The 19,885-nt window shown below is 33.1% G+C and overlaps 1 protein-coding gene across 4 annotated transcripts in view; it reads right to left on the bottom strand.

Annotated features, from left to right (window-relative positions):
• The window catches only part of LOC107450963 (fatty-acid amide hydrolase 2-B), a 55,789-nt gene that overhangs the window by 13,094 nt on the left and 22,810 nt on the right, over nt 1-19,885 (bottom strand). For all 4 annotated transcript variants that reach the window (XM_087164056.1, XM_087164055.1, XM_087164053.1 and 1 more), the window contains 4 exons: nt 15,117-15,299; nt 9,129-9,348; nt 3,266-3,475; nt 2,015-2,134 (listed from right to left, as the gene is read on the bottom strand). In XM_087164056.1, the coding sequence (XP_087020182.1) occupies nt 2,015-2,134; nt 3,266-3,475; nt 9,129-9,348; nt 15,117-15,290 (724 nt within the window). In that variant the 5' untranslated portion in view covers nt 15,291-15,299. The remainder of the gene's footprint in view (nt 1-2,014; nt 2,135-3,265; nt 3,476-9,128; nt 9,349-15,116; nt 15,300-19,885) is intronic.

Here is a 19,885-nt window from a genome sequence, read left to right as displayed (position 1 = left end):
TGCGTAAATAATTACAGAATTATTAAGTTCGATCGTAATGTTCAAATTCTTAATGAAGAAGTAAACACAAGTTTTGTTATATTTTCTAAAAATGATCACGCAAATAACAAAAGATTTCTTAGTTTAAAAATAAAAAAATAAATAAAAGTGAAATTTATCAATTACCTAACAGCATAGGAACAAAATTTAAAAAATAAGTTCGTTAAAAAATTATTTGTATGCTTAAAACAAAGAGCTAAATATTAGAAAAAAAATGCTTCTTAAACACTATTTTTATTATTATTTCATATAAATAATTAAATTAAATTAAATAATGAACGAACGAAAAACAAAGTAAGGCAAAGTTTCTTAATTAAATTCTTAAAAATAAAAACAAAAGAATTGTGATATTCGGTAATATATTTAGCTAATTAACTAATAATATAAAACGAAAATTAAAAAAAAATAATGATTTTACTCTCTAATAAAACGAAGTAGTAATTGATAAAAAAAAAGAAAAAAGAAATGAATAAAATTCGCAAACTTTTCAAATTCTTTTGAACAAATAAAGTTTATTGACTTATGTCCAAAAAATAAGTTTTGTTTTAACTTTATTTCTAAAAATAAAAACAACTCAAGATTTATAAATTTAAAATCAGTAATAGAAGCCCATTAAATTATTAGAAGTTTTATCCGAAAGGTTTTTAATAAATTAAAAGAAAGTAAAAAAATAACCTAACAAATTTATTTACTTTGTAATTTAATTCCTTATGGGTGCCTTAAATTAGATTTCCGATAATTTTCACATTTAAAAATATCAAAAAGTTTTGTCAGAAAATAAATAAAAAACTTACCTAATTAATAAAGAAACTTTTCTTTATAAATTCTTTTCAATAATAGATTGCGTTCAGAACAAGGTTACGACGGCGATCACGAAGTTAATCCCATTGAAAATAATCTACAAGAAACGATTTCAAATCGCGAAGGTGCGAAAACGAACATGTGATATAACGATATAAGGTCTCAAAAGTGGTTCTGATTCTACCGCTCATCAGTCAAGGCCGTCTCAACATAACGAAACAATATCGTCTTCCACAGCGCGAGTTGGCATCGGAACGTAAGAGAAAGTCCTTGCGTGTATCGCTATATCGTTATATCGTCTTCTTCACTCGACGGCTTAAATCAGATTTCTGATGCATCGCTTGGAATGAAAGTTGCTGTATCGGTTTGCCGATATAGGCGTTAAATCGATATGTCGCGATATATCGATTTATAGCCCAGTCCTACCGCTAACCTTAAAGTTCTACCACAAATATAAAAAGAAACATGATGGATGGGATAGGAGCCGCAGCGTGGCTCAGGTGCCCAGCTCAAATTTCAAGACAAACTCTTTCGAGGTGAGGCTTTTAAAGTGTTGGCAAATTTCAGAATTACAAAAAATTCTGAAAACTTTGATTTTTAAATATCTACCACTCTGTGAAAAATTTTACGAAAAGCATAGTACTTGGCAGGCCTGAAAATTTCATTGAAAGCTAAATTTAAGCATTTTTCAATAGTCTGAAGAAACCTTTATTATTATTAATTTATTTCTTCCATATCTTGAGAACGATGTTATTTTACATCTAAACAGGACTGAAAGATCATGTATAACAACACTTAAAAGAGCGAAAACTGGTAAGAAACTACGGAGAATCCACAGTGGTCAGAGTTTCTGATTGCATGCATATATATATATATATATATATATATATATATATATATATATATATATATATATATATATATATATATATATATATATATATATATATATATATATATATATATATATATATATATATATATATAAATATATATATATATATATATATATACACTTATATATATGTATATATAAGTGTATTACACTTAACACTTATTTGTTTAGACACATGTGTAAGTCCTATTAATGAATTTAGTTCAAATATATATATATATATATATATATAAGGGTGCATACGACTACCACTCATAACACGCATTAAATTTTACTTACATCTACTTGATTTGTGTGCAAACAAACCACAAAAATGAGATGGAATCCTGAGACTGCCGAGAAGATCACTTCCCAATCCAATGACAGACCCAGCAGAGCTTATTAATGCTGCTTCTCCTCCTATATTCAAAGAAAATTTAATGTTTTAGAGGTAAAAGGAAGAATAAAGTCAACCATGACCTAAGCAGTACTAACTAATGTTTTTGGGAAGTGTGCCGCAATCTGGAGAACAAAAACTATGCGGTCAATTTTTCTAACTTGCTAAAATCGCTAAGAAAGGGGAAAAAACGTTATTTATAGGCTTATTTACATAATTAAAAAAGATTAACAAAAAAAAATTGCATTTTTTGGAAGGTAACGTAGTTAAACAGTCTACTTTCATTGAAAAATTATTTTAATTAGGGGTTCGGTGTTAATCTATATAAAAATAAATATAGAGGATACGGAAAAAGTTCTTTGTTTTCCATGAATGTGATTGAGATTATAAGTGCTTAGAACAGCGCCAGTTTCAAGCAATAAGCCATTGAAATAAGCAGTGTTGAAAGAATTGCGCAAGAAGTTTATTTAGCCGAGTGATAATGAGTGATTCGATAACTCAAATACACAATATAAAGAATAATAGTGTGGGTGGAGGAAAATTTGCGGCATTTAAGTAATTGCTGGACCAGGTGAAATTCCGCTGCTTTGATGATAAGTCAACTGCCACTATAACAATTTTCATAGATAAACTTACAATCCTTTATTAACTTCTGCTATTGTTTCTTATCATTATTATTATTTCACAATGTGGCTGGCAAAAGGGAGCACTCTTTCAAAGTTTAAAATTGTAGCAATGCATTCGATGCCTCAAATAGTTTAGGCGATAAAATATAGTTCTACTGCAGAACTCTTATGGCCAATTTGATGATTGAAGAAATAGATATAAAGATTTACTTTCTGGAAAGATATTTGTTCTGAGTTAGATTTGCTCTGATGATTTCTTTTTGAAAGAGAATTTTGTATTTCCAAGGAAACCACAAAAAGTTTGTTAAAGTTAGCAAAGGACCTATTATCGAGCTAGTAATAATAGTGCAATTGTATTTCCTAGGATGCAAAATATTTCACCATATCTAACATTAAATCCTAATATCAAACGGAACTTTTTTATATAGATTTTCAGGTGATTATATCGAATAGGCAATTTATTTTAAGACCAATGGATTGCTTAAGTTAATTCTAAAAAAATGTTGCCTAACAGGAAGAAAGAGTTACCTGAGCTGCCTCCGCACGTCCTGGTTACATCGTAAGGGTTGCATGTTCTCCCATAAAGTTTGTTATCTGTTTCCATCGAGGAACAAAATTCCGGAGCGTTGGTTAAAGCTAGAAAAATCCCACCAGCATCTTTTATAATACTCACTATCGGTGCATCTGTTTCAGCTATTCTGTCTTTAAAAATCAAACTGCCTGCAGATTCTTTAAAACCTAAATAGTTTATTAATCTAATCACTATAGGGATTCATAGAAAAATACTTAATTAGTTGCCGAGTATTTACATGTACTGTCAAAAAGGCTATCAACAAACATTTTAACATTCAATATATCCCTTAGAAACCTAAATTATAAGAAATATATTTAGAAATGAAATTTCCAATCACAGATATAAAAATATCGCTTTTGGAAACTTCATAATCATTGCTGAAACTCCTTTATTTAACTTCATTTTATAACCATTGCATTTAAAAAAAGTGCACAAATGTTCCCTGTATCTTAAAGAAATTTGTTTTCCTAGTGATTGCTGCTGTGGTTGAAAAATTTGGTATAGTGGCACATTTATTTTAAAGATTGTCAGTTCATGAAGTAGGGATACTACAGAGATATTTCAAACAAATATTTTTTGACTTTATTGGAAAGCCTTTTTATAGTTGAGGAAAACTAACATGGCCATGCTTGAAAACATTTTAAATCAACGTAAAATATTAAACAGCATCTCTTTTTGGAGATACGAAATGAGTTTCTTAGACAACCATTACGCGTATTTTTGTAACACTAATTAATGGTCGGACGGAGATGCCATCGAACATCCAGAAACCATCCAGTTTTAACGCGAAGTTCAATTTTTTAGTGAATGTATAGTTGCTAATGGACACTTAAAAGCATAGGACGAAATCCACAGTTGGTGAGTTATCGATATATAATAAAGCCAAAATTAAAGTCAATCCCGCATTATTAATGTCAAATTTTAAATAATTTGGCTATGCGTAAAACACCAAGAAGATCGTTAGAATATTTTTGCAGTTACAGAAAAAAACAGCTTATAGAAAAATTAAGTAAAAAATAGATTTTGATTTTCAATTTAGTTGCGACAGTGAATTTATGAGTTATACACTTGCATTGAATTAAAAAGTAAGCCGTTACATTGATTGTTTAGAGAAGAATAAAAGTATTTATATTCCGTTTATATTCCTTTTTTTTTATAAAAAGTGATAAATATTAAATAATTGATTTAATTTAATAATAACAGAATTAAGAATGGCTTAAAAATTAAATTTATGAAATTAAAGAAATTTTAAAAGCTAGGAAAAACGAAATACCTGTAATGGCCTAAAAGCAGCAATCTATTTTGTGTACTTATTCATGTAAACATTGCCATTGCACATTAAAGACACTTGTTTTTCAAATCATTGTAGTAAACCGTTAATCAAACTAGGTATAACAAATTAGTTTAACCTTGCAGAATTAAGCAGAATGATAACAGAATTAAGATCGATTTAAAAATTAAATTTATGAAATTAAAGAAATTTTAAAAGTTAGGAAAAACGAAATACCTGTAATGGCCTAAAAGCAACAATCTATTTTGGGTACTTATTCATATAAACGTTGCCATTGCACATTAAAGACACTTGTTCTTCAAATCATTGTAGTAAACCGTTAATCAAATTCAGTATAACAAATTAGTTTACCCCAATGTATAAAATAACAGTCATAAATACATTTTACAGCAATGACTAGGAAAGTTAAAGCAATAATTTAGTTCCAACAAATTTTTTCAAAAAAAGTATAACATAAATGGGCTCTAAATGAATTATATAAAAGATTGATATTAAAAAAAAACTATAGCCTTTTACCAAATTACTTGTCTATACTCTATGTAATTAGATTAGACAGCCCAAGGTTACGTGATTTCCACACTTTTCCTCTCTTCATTATTATGGTTAAGGAAAATCTAGCTTTTTTCCGTTTCAGTAAGAAATGGATATAAACTGGCTGAAAGAAAAGCGTGATTTGCGGATAAATTGTACTATTGAAAAAAAGATACTTAACACTTTACCGACCGGCCGTCGATTAATCGACGTTTTGTTCTCAGCGCTTACCGACCGGTCGTCGATTAATCGACGTTTTGTTCTCATCGTATACCGACCGGCCGTCGATTATTCGACGTTTGCTCCCCAGCGCTTACCGACCGGTCGTCGATTAATCGACTTTTGACCGATCTGTGGTGACTACGTTTTCCACCAATTCAGCATGCCCTGAAAAAAATTCAGCTGTCGTTTTCTCGAGTGCAGCTGGGTGCGACCAGATTTTCCTGCGAAAAGAGTCGGGATTTTTCATCGTGCAGCTGGGTGCGACTAGATTTTCCTGCGAGGAAAGTCGGGATTTTTTCATCGATATGAAGGCAGGGATGCTAACTGCTCCGCTTTCTGGAAAAGTTCTAATAAAGTGGTAGCACAATATTTTGTAAGATTAGTTAAAGAAAGATAGTTACGCCTACTTTTTAATACAGTAACCAGTATATTGATGATTTAACGTTGCATTTTATATCATATTTGTAATTTTTGATATTTAGTGGTGAAGTCCGCGCGTCAGTCTAGGCCGAAACCGAGCCGGTCGACGGACGATCTGCAGCTGAACGGGCGGTGAAAGGGCATAGTATGTTCGAACCGCTACCGGTCGGAAAAGTGTTAACTATCGCAAAAGTTACTTAGTTTTTTACACTATGTTTACGGAATGCGTCATTTTGACGCATTTCGAGCTTTGTAAGGAAAATTATAACACCCGTTTGAAGTTTTATTTCATCTCTTCTAATGACTTTTAACCATTGATCGAAATAAATATATATTGAAGTTCATTTTCTTCAAAAGCGTTTAAATATTGAAATTCTCTATGTGGTATACCTATCTCTACAGATATGAATCGATTTGACGCGATCATAATTTAGACAAAATTTTGAGTAAACAAGCAATTATCACTTCAATAATAAATAGGAATGTACCGGTAATACTTCGATTCGTTATCCGATATCATTATCTCAAATAAAACAAGCGATTAACAAGAGTTACCGATAAGCAATAATAGAAAGAGCATACGCAGAATCATACCTGCCAACTTTTCCGGATTTTCCGGAAGATTTTATTTTCATATTTAAAGTGGTAGTAAATATATACTATTTTTCTTTTATAAACTTAAGTTTTAAATGATTTTGATCACCACTATTCTTACAAAAATTAAGCACATATATTAATATGCGTTACTATCATGGTTGTCAACTTAAGTTTTTTCAAATGCAACGTATTTGTTTGCTTAAAATTGAAGTTTTAATTCCATTTTAATACCACTGGGAAAAATGATAATGGAAGGGATTTAAAGTTGGCAGGTATGAGAATGTCAATTGATGTCAGGTTTTGAAGGTTTCAGTTGCTTAGTTCGAGTATTGAAATATAAAATACTAGAATATCTTCAGTTTTTTCTTATAGTAAACAATTACATTGGTTTCTAAGTGCAGAGATGCCAACTGCTCCGGACACGCCAAAGTAATTAAAAAAATAGTAAATAACAGCTAAGTAAATTTTGGACTAGAAAGTGGTAAATTATGTAAGCCTACGAATTATTTAGAAATAGTGTTGAATAAAAATCTACTGAATTGAATTTATTAAATTAAGAATCACAATTATATTTATCCTTTCATACGTCAAATTGACGCGTGTTCGTAGAGATAGGTATATAAGAAACGTCCGTAAATCTAGTGTTAACAAAACTTTTTCCTGGTTTATGCTCCGAGCAAGTATTTCGTCAAAGTCACGAAATAATTATCGTCACATCTCCGAGGAAATGAATTTCGCCATAAATAAGGCTCCTATACTATCAGAGCTGACCTATCAAGCAATATTGGAGCAAACAAGTTCGCAAGTTAACGTTATGTTAGTATTCGTTATGTTACAGAGATGCCAACTGCTGCGGACACGCCAAAATAATTTAAAAAACGGTAAATAACTACAAAGTAAATTTTGCAAATAGTTGACAATATTTGCTTGCTTTTAAAAATGTAAAGCATGTTATAATTACTGTAAAGTGGTGAATTATATTAGACTACGCATTGTTTAGAAATAGTGGTGTTTTAAAATCTACTAAATCGAACTTAAGAAACCAAGAATTACAATTAATAAACTACAACTTGAAAATATTTATTCGATGTGCTTATGTTAGCTCTTTGCTCCAACAATAAATGATAAGTCGGCCTGTCTAATTCAGGGGCTCTAGCCATAAATAAAGACATATTTCGTCATTCCATTTTTTTTCTCAAAAAAGGTGGGCACCTTATGGGTGGATCAATAATGCAGGAAACAGAGAGATGAAATACAGATATGGCAGAAGCGAAATTCAAACCCGGTATATTTCAGATATGAGGCTGAATCCTTGACCACCATGCTGCCGATCAGCTGAATTCGTCACTTTATTTCGGATGGTGTATAGTTCGTTCACCAGGAGTTGGCACTTGACTCCGCCTTCATCACGTGGTATCGGGTGATACAATTTCGCTATTTTGAAGAGAAGGATGTGAAAAAGGCTGCTATTTGGCGATCGTATGACAAAAATATTTATTTCGCAATCTTCATGTACATATTTTGAACATGTGCATTTTATTTCATAAACTTGTTGATATTTCTCTCTTTTTATTGAATAGTTTGTTCTTTTCGAGATATTTTGCTGGGAAAAAGTTTTTGAATATAAATTAGCTAGAATAACGAAAGGTATAATAGCTGATGATAGAGCGAAGTAAGTGACTGAAAAAAATTCACTGTTTGTGTTTGGCTATCACCTTCTACATCAGAAAGCCTCCACACGGTTTCTTCTAAGTAATCTGCGCAGACTATATAGAAAGAAAACAGTTTGAGCGCATGAAATCAAATTCTGTTTTAAAAGTGACTGAGAGGAATTTGTCATATATATTTGAGAATTGAATCTGTAGTGGTAGACAAGTAAATAAGACAAACTAATCATATTCAAATATTAAACAAATTTTTAGACAGATATTTGCAACTACTTTTTTTATTTTTACTAGATTTTCTATTAAAGGACTCTTTCGTAAACTGGTTTGCCTTTATACCATACCTGCCAACTCTTCGGATTTTCCGGAAGATTTTGTTTTCATATTTAAAGTGGTAGTAAATATATACTATTTTTTCTTTTATAAACTTATTTTTTAACTGATTTTGATCACCACTATTCTTACAAAAATTAAGCACATATATTAATATGCATTACTGTCATGGTTGTCAACTAAAGTTTGCTCATATACAACGTATTTGTTTGCTTAAAATTGAAGTTTTAATTCCATTTTAATACCACTGGGAAAAATGATAATGGATGGGATTAAAAGTTGGCAGGTATGTTATACTGGTCTGATTGGACTACCTATAAAAAACCGTGTGGAGGTTTTGCGCGCATTAGAGGTTATCTTGATTTCAAGCGGGGAAATATTTTCCCTCTTACTCCCCCGAGCTGAAATGAACTCTGCGTCCCAGAAAGTGGAGCCAAGTGACAACTCCTGGTGAACGAACTCTTCATTCTAGATGTGTTATTCTAGTAAACAATTTCCACAATGCACTACGATGAGGTTTCGAGTTGAGGAAACATTTTGTTATATATTTGAGGGTTCGCGTTTTGTCACAAATCACGTGATTTCGTGACAAAATTATTCTCAAAATTATTGAAATATAGCTTAACGATTGCTGAATCATCAAAGGTGGGAGTTTTATTTCTTAAAATACAATAGCGGAGAGGGGAAAGGTGTGGTGAATTGTAATGCCTATTCTATTTGCTAAGAGTATAACTGAATGTAATATATATCATATCCTACCTTTAACTTCTAGAATACATTTAACAGTAAATGGTACTCCAAGAAGTGGTTTTTCTTCTGAAAGCTGTTCAATGGAAAATTCTCCTGATTCAATAAGATCATCCACTCTTCTTGCCTCTATAATTGCGTTATCAAAATTGTCCTGAACTACTGCATTGATATAAGGTTCTACTTCAACTATACGATTAATATAAGTTTGAATAACTTTCTCAGATTTCAGCTAAAACATTTACAATTTTCCATAAATAAACTTAACACATAAATAAGTCACTACAATACAAATCGCATAAATAATTCGTTTCAAGTTTTACAATAATCAGATGAATTCGATTTTTGAAACCGATAACTTGTGCACAGTGCGCAAAATAAATATCGTTGAACACAAAATAATAAAGAGTAAAATATACCAAATTATGCACAATTAATAATGAGTAAAATATACAAATTTTACTATTCCCTTTTATTTCAGCTACATCAAAGTCCAAAATTTGAATGCAGCAGATTGTAAGGATTCTAATAAATAATCATTAAAAAATGAAACTCATTTAATTAGTTGTATCAACTGATTTCCCACAAATTTTAAATCTTACCATTTTATATTTGGTAATAAAGTTTTTATTCTATGTAATTCCAACGGATTCATTCAATAGTTGTTAAATAATAAAATAATATTTATAATTGCTGAAAGTAAATTGTTTATTAAAATACACCGGTGGACAAAATTAAGAGATGGAAGACATTTTCCCAAATATCTCAAAAAATACTGAATATAAATAAATGAAATTTGGTATGGATATAACTTATTCCATGATAATAAAGTATGCGAAACAAAAATGAAAGTGCCATTCACTGGCAAGACCTATTGCCAATAAATCCAATGTAGTCTGAACTTAAAGATGAAAGATGACAATAAAAGTGAGGCTTGTACAGTGTGTGTTGCCTCTAGAATGGTGTATGGTCACCCCTGACAGACAGACAGCATGCACAACGAGTATGCATGCTGTTAATAAGGGAGTTAAGGAGGACTTGTGGAAGACCCTCCCATTCTTCCACCAGAGCAATTTTTAACTCCAGAATGGTTCTGGGGGGGGAGGTTGGCACATCGCAATAGCTCTCCCAAGAGCATCCCAAGCATGTTCAATAGGATTCAGGTCAGGGGATTTGGCTGGCCCATCCATTCGTTGAATATCCTCGCTTTCCAGATACTCATCAGCCATGAGAGTCCTATGTGGTCGCGCATTGTCGTCCATAAAAATGAACTCAGGGCCAACAGCGCCCCTGAAAAGACGCACACAGGGCTCTAGGACCTCCTGCCTGTACCTCTGGCCATTCACGGAACTATTGTCAAACACATGGAGCGGTGTGCGGGTATCTTGCATGATCCCTGCCCAAAGCATGAGTCCTCCACCAGCATAATGGTCCCTTTCGATAATGTTGCTGGGATGGTATCGGGTTCTAGGTTCCCTCCATGTCAATAACCGTCCAGAAATAGAGCCATAGCGTCATAGAAATGTGCGTCATAGAAGAATATAGCCTCCTAGAAATGTGCGAAAATGCTTTCCATCTCTTAATTTCGTCCACCAGAGTATATCTGCGTAAGCAATTTTTTAAAGGATATAAAGAATAAATATTCTTTATGTCTGGTCAGAGTGTAGAATAGAGTACCCGTTGGACTGGGCACTATACCTTGGAGCTTTTACTGTATCTATAAACATCGTTTGATTTGATTATGGAGTTTCAGAGATACAATAAAAAAATAAGAGAAAAATTAACATGGAAGGCATAAACTAAAAATGTACCAGGTGTAAACATATAGCTGGATACTGGTCCCCCCCCCCGGGTAAATTTGAATCTATTACCCGGCCGGTAAGCGAATTTCCAATCTAGTGACTTTTAACACTGAATATATTTCTAAATTATCAAAATGGAGTTAAATTTTATTTATTTATTTTTTTAAATTAAAAAACTATCTTCAAAAATTAATTTATAAATTTTATGTGAAAACAATAGTCACGGTTTCAACATATACTAGGAAATTAATTTCTTGACATATTTTAATTAGTTAGTTTAGTTAGTTAGTTAGTTTAATTTATTAGAATTAGAATTTTTTTTTTTAATTTCCAATGGCAGGCCAATTTAAAAGAACAAAAAGGATAAAATAACAAGAAAAACAAGGCAAAAAGAGATAAATAGAATTGAATGCATAGTGACATGCTTAGCCCATACGGGCCCTAGCTTCCCAGTAGCGTCCACACACAGTAGTGGAGATGAGCGTAGGACAGACGGAAATATGGGGCAAGTCCATGTCCTTCCCAAGGCGACAGAGCATTTAGGAGAGTCAAAAATGTTTATACTAAAAAGGTGTTTGGCCAGACAGTCATGGCCCGTTACAAGTCTAAAGAGAGCGACTGCCTTAAACCTGGGCTGATTTGGGATAGTTAAAATATGATAGAATTAGAATATTAATGCGTCTTTAAGAGGATGCCATACCACACGGGAAAAACTTTTCATCGTAAATTTTCTTTCACCTCCATAACTGATTTAAAATTTGAAATATATATAAAAAAAATGACTTCAGACAAATCTAAAGTAAGCCGTGAAGTTTCAAATACTGAAAATATATTTTAAAATTATCAAAATGAAAATAAATTTTATAGAGAAGATAACTTAGGATTAAGCAATGTAGAAGTTCTCTTCTAATTTGTTTGCATTTCCATATATTGAAATTTTTCTTATCAGCTATTGAAACTTCATGGCTTGCTTTAGGTTTGTCTGAACTCACTTTTTTTTAAATTTTGAATTAGCAATGAACTTAAAAGAGAATTTGAGATGAGAAGTTTCTCCCGTGGCATGGCATTATCTTAATATTTATGTTGATCTAGGATTTATTTATATCTAGGAATTTTATTTTTTTATTAATTTTAAATAAATATTAATATTTATAATTTTATCAACATTTCTAATTTTATATTAATTTAACTATCACATTTTTCTAAAAAGAAGTTTTCAACATTAGATTTTTGAATTTTCATGTGCTTTTCTTAAGTGGACGTCTCTCTTTAGCGAACTTAACAGATCAAGATGTGTTCCCATTACCAATGTTTTCCTGAACTAAAAATTCTGCACAAGAGCAAAAATATGTCAAGCCTAAACTAGAAATTCCAGCTAGATTATTAAAAAACGAATGGAATATATACGGCAGCATTAGCCATTCAAAGTTGGCAGCTCTGTTTATAAGATTTTGTATTGTTGGAAATGTCTTGGGGAAAAATGGTTAAATAACAATTTATAATTGTCCTTTTAGCATATTTGAATAATGCAGTCAAATAGCAATAAATAAGATGGTATTCAAACTGTTAACTTTGAGAAAAACGGTTTATAAACTGCTTTCCCCTAATACTGTTAAAACACTCGAAATTTATAGCACCAGCTAGGCCCACCTAATGAAGGTACTTAGTTCCTTTAGCATGTTACATATTATTGCTCAATCTCATGACCGATACACGGGGCGTTTTAGTTCCAGAGTTGATACCACAATATTTCCTCCATTCCCTTCAACACATGAAAAGTTTCCAGTGTCATGCACACTCCAATTAATGACCCTGGACTTTTAGAATACGATATTCTCTTTCACGCATAGATGGCAGCACCATAAATCTGCTTAATACAAAAAAAGTCTGTAATTTCACATCTCTTACGATAGGTGAAGCAACTAATTAAACCACATTCCACGGTTCATTTCATAATACGCAACCAAACCACAACCTGACTGAAATGCTCATTATCTAATGAGAAACCTAATTCCAAATTCTAGTTAATTTTCTTACGGTTTTAAAACCATGCTAGTTGTTAATGGTTAAAAAACTATAGTTCATTCATGGTTTTTTAATCATACTAGTCGAAAACGGTTTCAAAATCATTATAGTAATGTTCTTTGCGGTAAAATTTATGGTTGATTGGATTGGCAAACTGCTGTTGGTTATTTTACCTTCATTTTAGAATGAAAATTCTAACAATGTATCAATGCATAATTTCTTTCTGAAATAGACTGATTGAAAAATATTTTGGCTACCAGTTTTTATTTATTAGAAATAAATTGAAGTCCAGTGTCACTTGTTAATTGGCGAGATTGAATAATAACAAAGATGCCAACGTGCTCCGGACAGCATATATATATTTTTAAGTGGTAGTTTATCAATCCAGTAGATTTTTATCCACCACTATTTCGAAATAATTCGCAGGTTTATATGATTCCCCACTTAGTAATTATGTTATGATATGTCCTATAAAAAACAAGCAATAATAGTAAAATATTTGTAAAATTGACTTGTAGTTATTCAGAGATGCCAACTTGCTCCGGACAGTGAATAAATATTTTTGAGTGGTAGTTTATTAATTGTGATTCTTTGTTTAATAAATTCAATTTATAACATTTTTATCCGCCACTATTTCTAAATAATTCGTTGGTTTTTATGTTCACCACTTTATTACAGTATGTCATGCTAAATCTTTTAAAAAATTTGCAAAATTATTCAAATGTTTGCATAAGCTTAAATGTTGTAATAAGCTTAGCATAGGTTGTACATTCTTACTGCGAGATAGAATTACCTTTCTCCATATTATTGCATGAGTAATACCTGAGATTCCCCTCAAAAAATTTGAGATTCCTTCAAAATAATTTTCCAGTGGTAGTAAACTAAAGCAGAATTTTTTTGAGACAAATAGATTTTTCATAATTAAAACTTAAGAACATGAATATCAACCCGTCTAACCGTTTCATAGCTGCCATTTTTTTACACTTGTTGGCTAACATTCTATATAGTGGTAGTATTATAAGAATTAATTTTACAATTGTTATCATAAACATTATTAAACTATGCAGCTGTGTACTTAATATTTTTAAAGAATATTGTTACTTTTATATATTTATTTAAATTATTTATACGTAATGATGGTCAAAATCATTTAAAGTCTATTTCGTTAAACAGAAATAACACTATTAAAGTAAATGTATTATGACAGCTTTACCAGAAAGAATGTTCGTAATGATAAAAAAAAATCATAAGATAATTTTATATTTTTTATAAATAGTGGTGGAATAAATTCTTTTAATTTTAATTTATTACAATACTTATACATTACTATTGTTAGATCGATATAGGCTGGTAGGAAGGGCACTGGACGTTTGTGAGAACGGGAGTTCGAATCCAGCAGTCCGAAGACTCCCCGTGTAAATGGTGACTGGTGCACGTTAAATCTGTCAGCTCTCAAAGTCCTTCATGTTCCCCAATCAAATCAATACTTCTGGGGGTACTGAGTTGGAGATTAATCCTTTTCTGGTTCAGGTCAAAATTTTGATATGGGGATGAATAAATGGATGTATGAATGGGTCCGCCCTAAATCGGGTGCGACGTATGGGTGTGGCAGACGTCGAATTCTTGGCCATAGATGGCGCCACTGGAAAACAAGAACCATCGCACCCCCTATGTCCCTAACGGCAGACGACAACAACAATACTATTGTACCCTTTAAAACGAGTACCTTCTAAAACTACGGAAATTCCATAGAGGATATGTGAAAGTCAAAAAGTATTGAAACTTACAAATTTTATTTGAACACATTTTCCTAACAAATTAGCATATAGTGGCAATCATAAATGTATAAAATAATCGAGGTTTGTTTGCTTTTCGTTGCTAACATCAAATATTCAAGTTCCTAATGCTAATTTATAATTCAACGGCATTTAACTACTCGCTCTCTTTTTTTGAGATTTTCTTCTTAACTGTAATTGGTCGCAATTATTATTCATAATTCAAGCTTTTAATTCTTTTAAAATTTGTTGCCTAAACTAAAAAAGCAAAATATCATGTTTTCCTTTTTATTAAAAAAATATCAAACAGGAAAGCGGACAGTTAAAAGCCGCTGGATTAGAAAATTGCACCCCGTGCGATTCAGTTTTATTATTGGTTCAGGCAGATTTTTACTCACCTTTCCTTCCCTAATTTCTTTAGCTAATTGATTTGCCGATTTAAGAAGCAACTGGTTCCTTGCTGGTGGTACTGATTTTTGTTCTCCCCAGAATGCAATGGTCAAAACAATTCGAAATGTATAGGCGATTACATAGAAGATGGTTCTCTCCAGCCACCATGTAATTTCAGTCATATTAGTCACCTAGTTGCATAATAAATTAAACAATGAGATACAATTTAATCATAATGAGTGTTTATTAGTGAATCATAATAATTTTGTAAACACTTTAATATTGAATATTGTAATTACATATCGAACAGACTATAAGAGAGAAAATTTGCTTAAATTACAACTTGCAGCTCTTGCTTGTATAGTTAAGTCTTGTAGATCTAACTCTAGAACAAGATAATAACTCTCTCAATTCTAGAATTCTTAGTCTTAGTTAGAGTTATTGCAACAAGATAATAACTCTAGCATTAAGCTATCAAAGTTTCAATTTCCTTAGCACTTGAATTGCAACTTTGTTCTCAAAATTCTTTAACGAAATCTCTTTTAAGCATCATACATCATTGAAATCGAGAGCTGTTTGTTTCGCTTGCTCTTTATTTAATAACAATGCCATATAAAACGTTTCTAATGCAATGTAATAGCAAACAAAATGGTAGAAGTTATGAAGTTAAACCACTAATGCTTGTGTGAACATGTTCCTCAATTAAAACATTTAATTATCTTTTCGTTTAGTTCTTTTTCTCTCAAAAATTTTCCTCCATTGAAAAGTTGAATGCTTTAAGCAGCACAATGATTAACCTGAATAACGTAATTTAAAAAAGCATTTATGAAGTGACTTTTAAATGAAGAATTATGGTGAGAATTTTTCTATATTCAAGGAAAAAAATTGGATTATTTTTGTTATGTCAATTGGTTAAATGAAATGGAATACTTCTATGCACCATTGGGAGGCAGTTTTTCGAACAATAGCATTACAATAGCATTAATTAAGTGTTTGATATTGTAAAATAATTTTAAAAAAAACCTATTAAAAGGAAATTGTCCTACCTATTAAAAGGAAGCCTATTAAACCTATTAAAAGGAAGGAAGTTTCATATTCGCTTACGTCCCGCAGTGGACTGATCGTTAAGACACGGTTCCCAGTAGATCACCGAAGTTAAGCATCACTGGTTGCGGTCAGTGTGCGGGTGGGTGACCATTTGGATCAGTCTGCGTAGGGACTGAGGGTGTGCGGTATTGGTCCTCATTAAACTGTTCTACCGTAAAGTGCTCGATTTCGCGTGCAGGTCGCTGGGCTACCGAAGCAGGGGTGCCATCCCCTCTGCAGATGATCAAAATTGTGAGGGCATGTCTTCGGATCATCCTCAGGGATGTTTCCCAGACCGTCCTCAATAGCCCATTGTGCAGCTCTAGTGCGACGTAAATGAACAAATCAAACAAATCAAATCATATTCGTTTACATTTGAACTTTATAATTCATAAAGAAACGGTGTCTACCGTTACAAGCAAAATCTATTTTAGTGAATCTGTTAATTATCACTTTTTTTAAGTACCAATTCCTACTGCTTAACATCAGATTTGTTCGATAAATTGTTTCTTAAAAATTAGCAAAAAATCAAAACACCTTTTCACTTAAAATGAATGAGTTTATTCTCCTTCTCAAAAAAGAGGATATTTTTTAAACTTAAGTTGAGTTGAATACACCTATGTTTGAGTCAAATATTTGCTTTGCTTTAAATCGAACTTGATTTGTCGATGTTTAAGCAGTATTGGAGTTATTTTGGCTCACGCATGATTTGATGAGCAGCAACATACCAGTTTGTAGACACTGTTAAAACCAGACTCCATTTTTTTATTACTTGATTGTATGAGAGCTATAAGCTGAAATTTGTAAAAATGATATGCAATTCAGGACTAGCGCTTAGAGCAGTTATGTCAAAGATACGGCCCGCGATCACAATGTGTCACAGAAAGAAGAATCATATTTTAGAGCTTTTAGACTTTACTCGATTCCTCTTCAGAAGTTTTAAAATGCGCACACTACATTTATAAGTAATTTCAAGGGCAGCGCGTGCCTAGACAAGCGAGAGAGATAGACAGTAACGTCATTTCTTAGCATCATGAGGAATCTTCCACGAGCTTCAAATCTAGATTAAAACCTTCCTTACCGATATGAAAAGAGTGCGTCGGCTCGACGTGAGTCAGTTGAGTCGAGTAATCGAAGCGATACGGTAGGAGAAGGATTTTAGTTGTACTGCGAAGTAGTGATTGTGAAGGTATTGTGCATTTGTTTGTGTCGTGCGCGTGCGATATCCATAATTGTTGTGTCGAGTTTTATAAATGTTACGATTTTGGCATAATGGCACAAAAACGTAAAGTTGATAGTGAGTGCAAAGTTTTTCAGTCTAAATGGGAAATTGCATATTTTTTCATAGAATGGAAAGGTAAACCACTGTGTTTGATTTGCAATAAAACAGTTTCTGTTTGTAAGGAGTTTAACTTGAAGAGACACTATGATACGAATAGTAAATTACGAATAGAAAAATAAACTCATGTTTGTGAAAATTGCAACACCATTATTTAATGAAATTTAATACACAGTTGAGTGGTAGTGGTACAAATAAATGATTAAACTTTCAAAGCAAATAAACAATAACAAGAGATCGAAATCAGTATTTTGTGTAGCCACCACGCTCCGCAATAAATGCTGCCACGCGACGTGGCATAGAGTCAAGCAAACTTTGAATGTGTGTCTGAGGAAGAGAATTCCATACTGCTTGTATGTGTACCCAAAATTCGTCTGTAGAAGCAACAGGACGAGGATTACGAGCGAGACGCCGACCAACGAAATCCCACACATGTTCAATCGGCGACAAATCCAGGGAATACACCGGCCAAGAAAGAAGTCGTACCTGTCGCGATGCAAGGAAGGATTGAACAGTCCTAGCAATATGAGCGTGGGCATTATCCTTTTGAAATACAGCGCCTGGCAAGGCTGGAAAGAAGGGAACAGCTTGGGAGCTGTAGAACTTCACCGGTGTACCGGTTGCTGTTCAGATTACCCACAATTCGTAGTAATTGAGATCGTCCATGATATGCTATGGCACCCAGACCATAACTCCGGGTTTTCGTCCACTGTGGCGTTAGATAAAGCAGTCTGGAAGGTGGCGTTCACCGACATAGCGTCTGACGCGAATGCGGCCATCGTGGTACCACAAATTAATGCTGGATTCGTGAGAAAACACGACACGCTGTTAATCAGCACTCCAGTCTCTATGCTGGTTGGTCCATTGTTTCCGCAGGTGGCGATGGTTTAGCGTGAGGGGGATCCTGTATAAAGGAGTACTTGCGCGCAGTCCACGCTGCAGCAGAAGTCTACGAATTGATGAAGCACACAATGAAGCACCTGTAGCTATTGACCAATGTGCTGCCAGTTGTCTAGAGGGAGTCGCACGGTCCGCCAGCGCCATGCGGACCAGGTGTCTATCATCGTGAGCTGACGTGACATTTCGAGGTCCACTCCCAGATTTCCGAGTTGTCTTACAATCGTCCGTTCACTGCCTCCAAACACGCATCACTGTGCTGCTGTTACGCTGCACACGAGCGGCTACTGCACGATAAGACAATCCAGCTTCACGAAGGCCGATTATTCTCCCCCGTCCAAACTCCGTAAGTTGTTGAAATCTCTCTCTCTTTCGTCGAAGAGGTATAAGTGACGACTGAGCTGAAGTTTACCACAAGCAGAAAACCACCGATAACCATACACACCTCGCTACAGCCGTCTATTTATTCGGATCCATCCGCCGTTCAAAGGCGCTGCTCAGCATATGCATGCGCTACGGATCTGAAATTCTAATCATTTACATATTGACCCTACTTTGCATTTCCTGAAAATTCCAGCTCATTCGCATAAGTCCTTCATGGTGTTGCAATTTTCACAAACATGAGTTTAGTAAATTTTATAAGGAGCAGAGGACAAAATCACTGACAGTTCAGGCAGATTTTACAAGATTTGGACGAAAATTTTTCTGATGTCACTTTTTTCACCGAAGTTCGTTGGCTCAGTCGAGGAGTAGTTTTAGAAAGATTTTTTGCATTACGTGACCCTATTCAAGCTTTCATGTTAGAAAAAGGCAACCCAATTGGTTATGACAATGACTGGTGGACTGATTGTGCCTTTTTGGTAGATATGAATATACACTTGACTGATCTGAATGTAAAGTTCCAGGGTAAAAATTTGATTGTCATTTAAATGTATTCATGTATTCAAGCATTTGAAACAAAGTTGAGGCTGTGGGAAAATCAGGTAAAAAATCTAACTTTGGATCATTTCCCTCATTTAAAATCATTTGACACAGTGAACCAAAAAAATTGGATCAATATTCTCAACTTCTGCAAAATCTGATCACGGAATTCAACAATTGTTTTGTGGACTTCCACAAAATGAATGAAATGGAATTTTCAATTTTCAACAATCCATTCAATTTCGAAGGTTCACAGGTACCAGTTCATTTGCAATTGGAGTTGATATATCTTCAATCGGACAGTATTTTGAAAGAAAAATTTAAGGAGGTTAACGCTCCTACATTTTATACACAATATTTAAAGATTTTGTATAACTACCCGAAATTAAAAAAGCATGCAGCACGCACATTCTGTGCATGTTTCGTAGCACCTATTTTTATGAGCAGATGTTTTCCGTCATAAAAATAAATAAGAACAAACATCGCGCAAGACTTACGAATGCACATCTCCAATCAATTCTTAAAATAATTACA

This window comes from Parasteatoda tepidariorum, chromosome 5 (assembly GCF_982258835.1).
Source record: "Parasteatoda tepidariorum strain Cologne lab strain chromosome 5, Ptep-v5.0, whole genome shotgun sequence".
Lineage (NCBI taxonomy): Eukaryota > Metazoa > Arthropoda > Arachnida > Araneae > Theridiidae > Parasteatoda > Parasteatoda tepidariorum.
The sequence above is the reverse complement of the archived record's forward strand: the minus strand, read 5'-3'. Positions and strand labels throughout refer to the sequence as shown.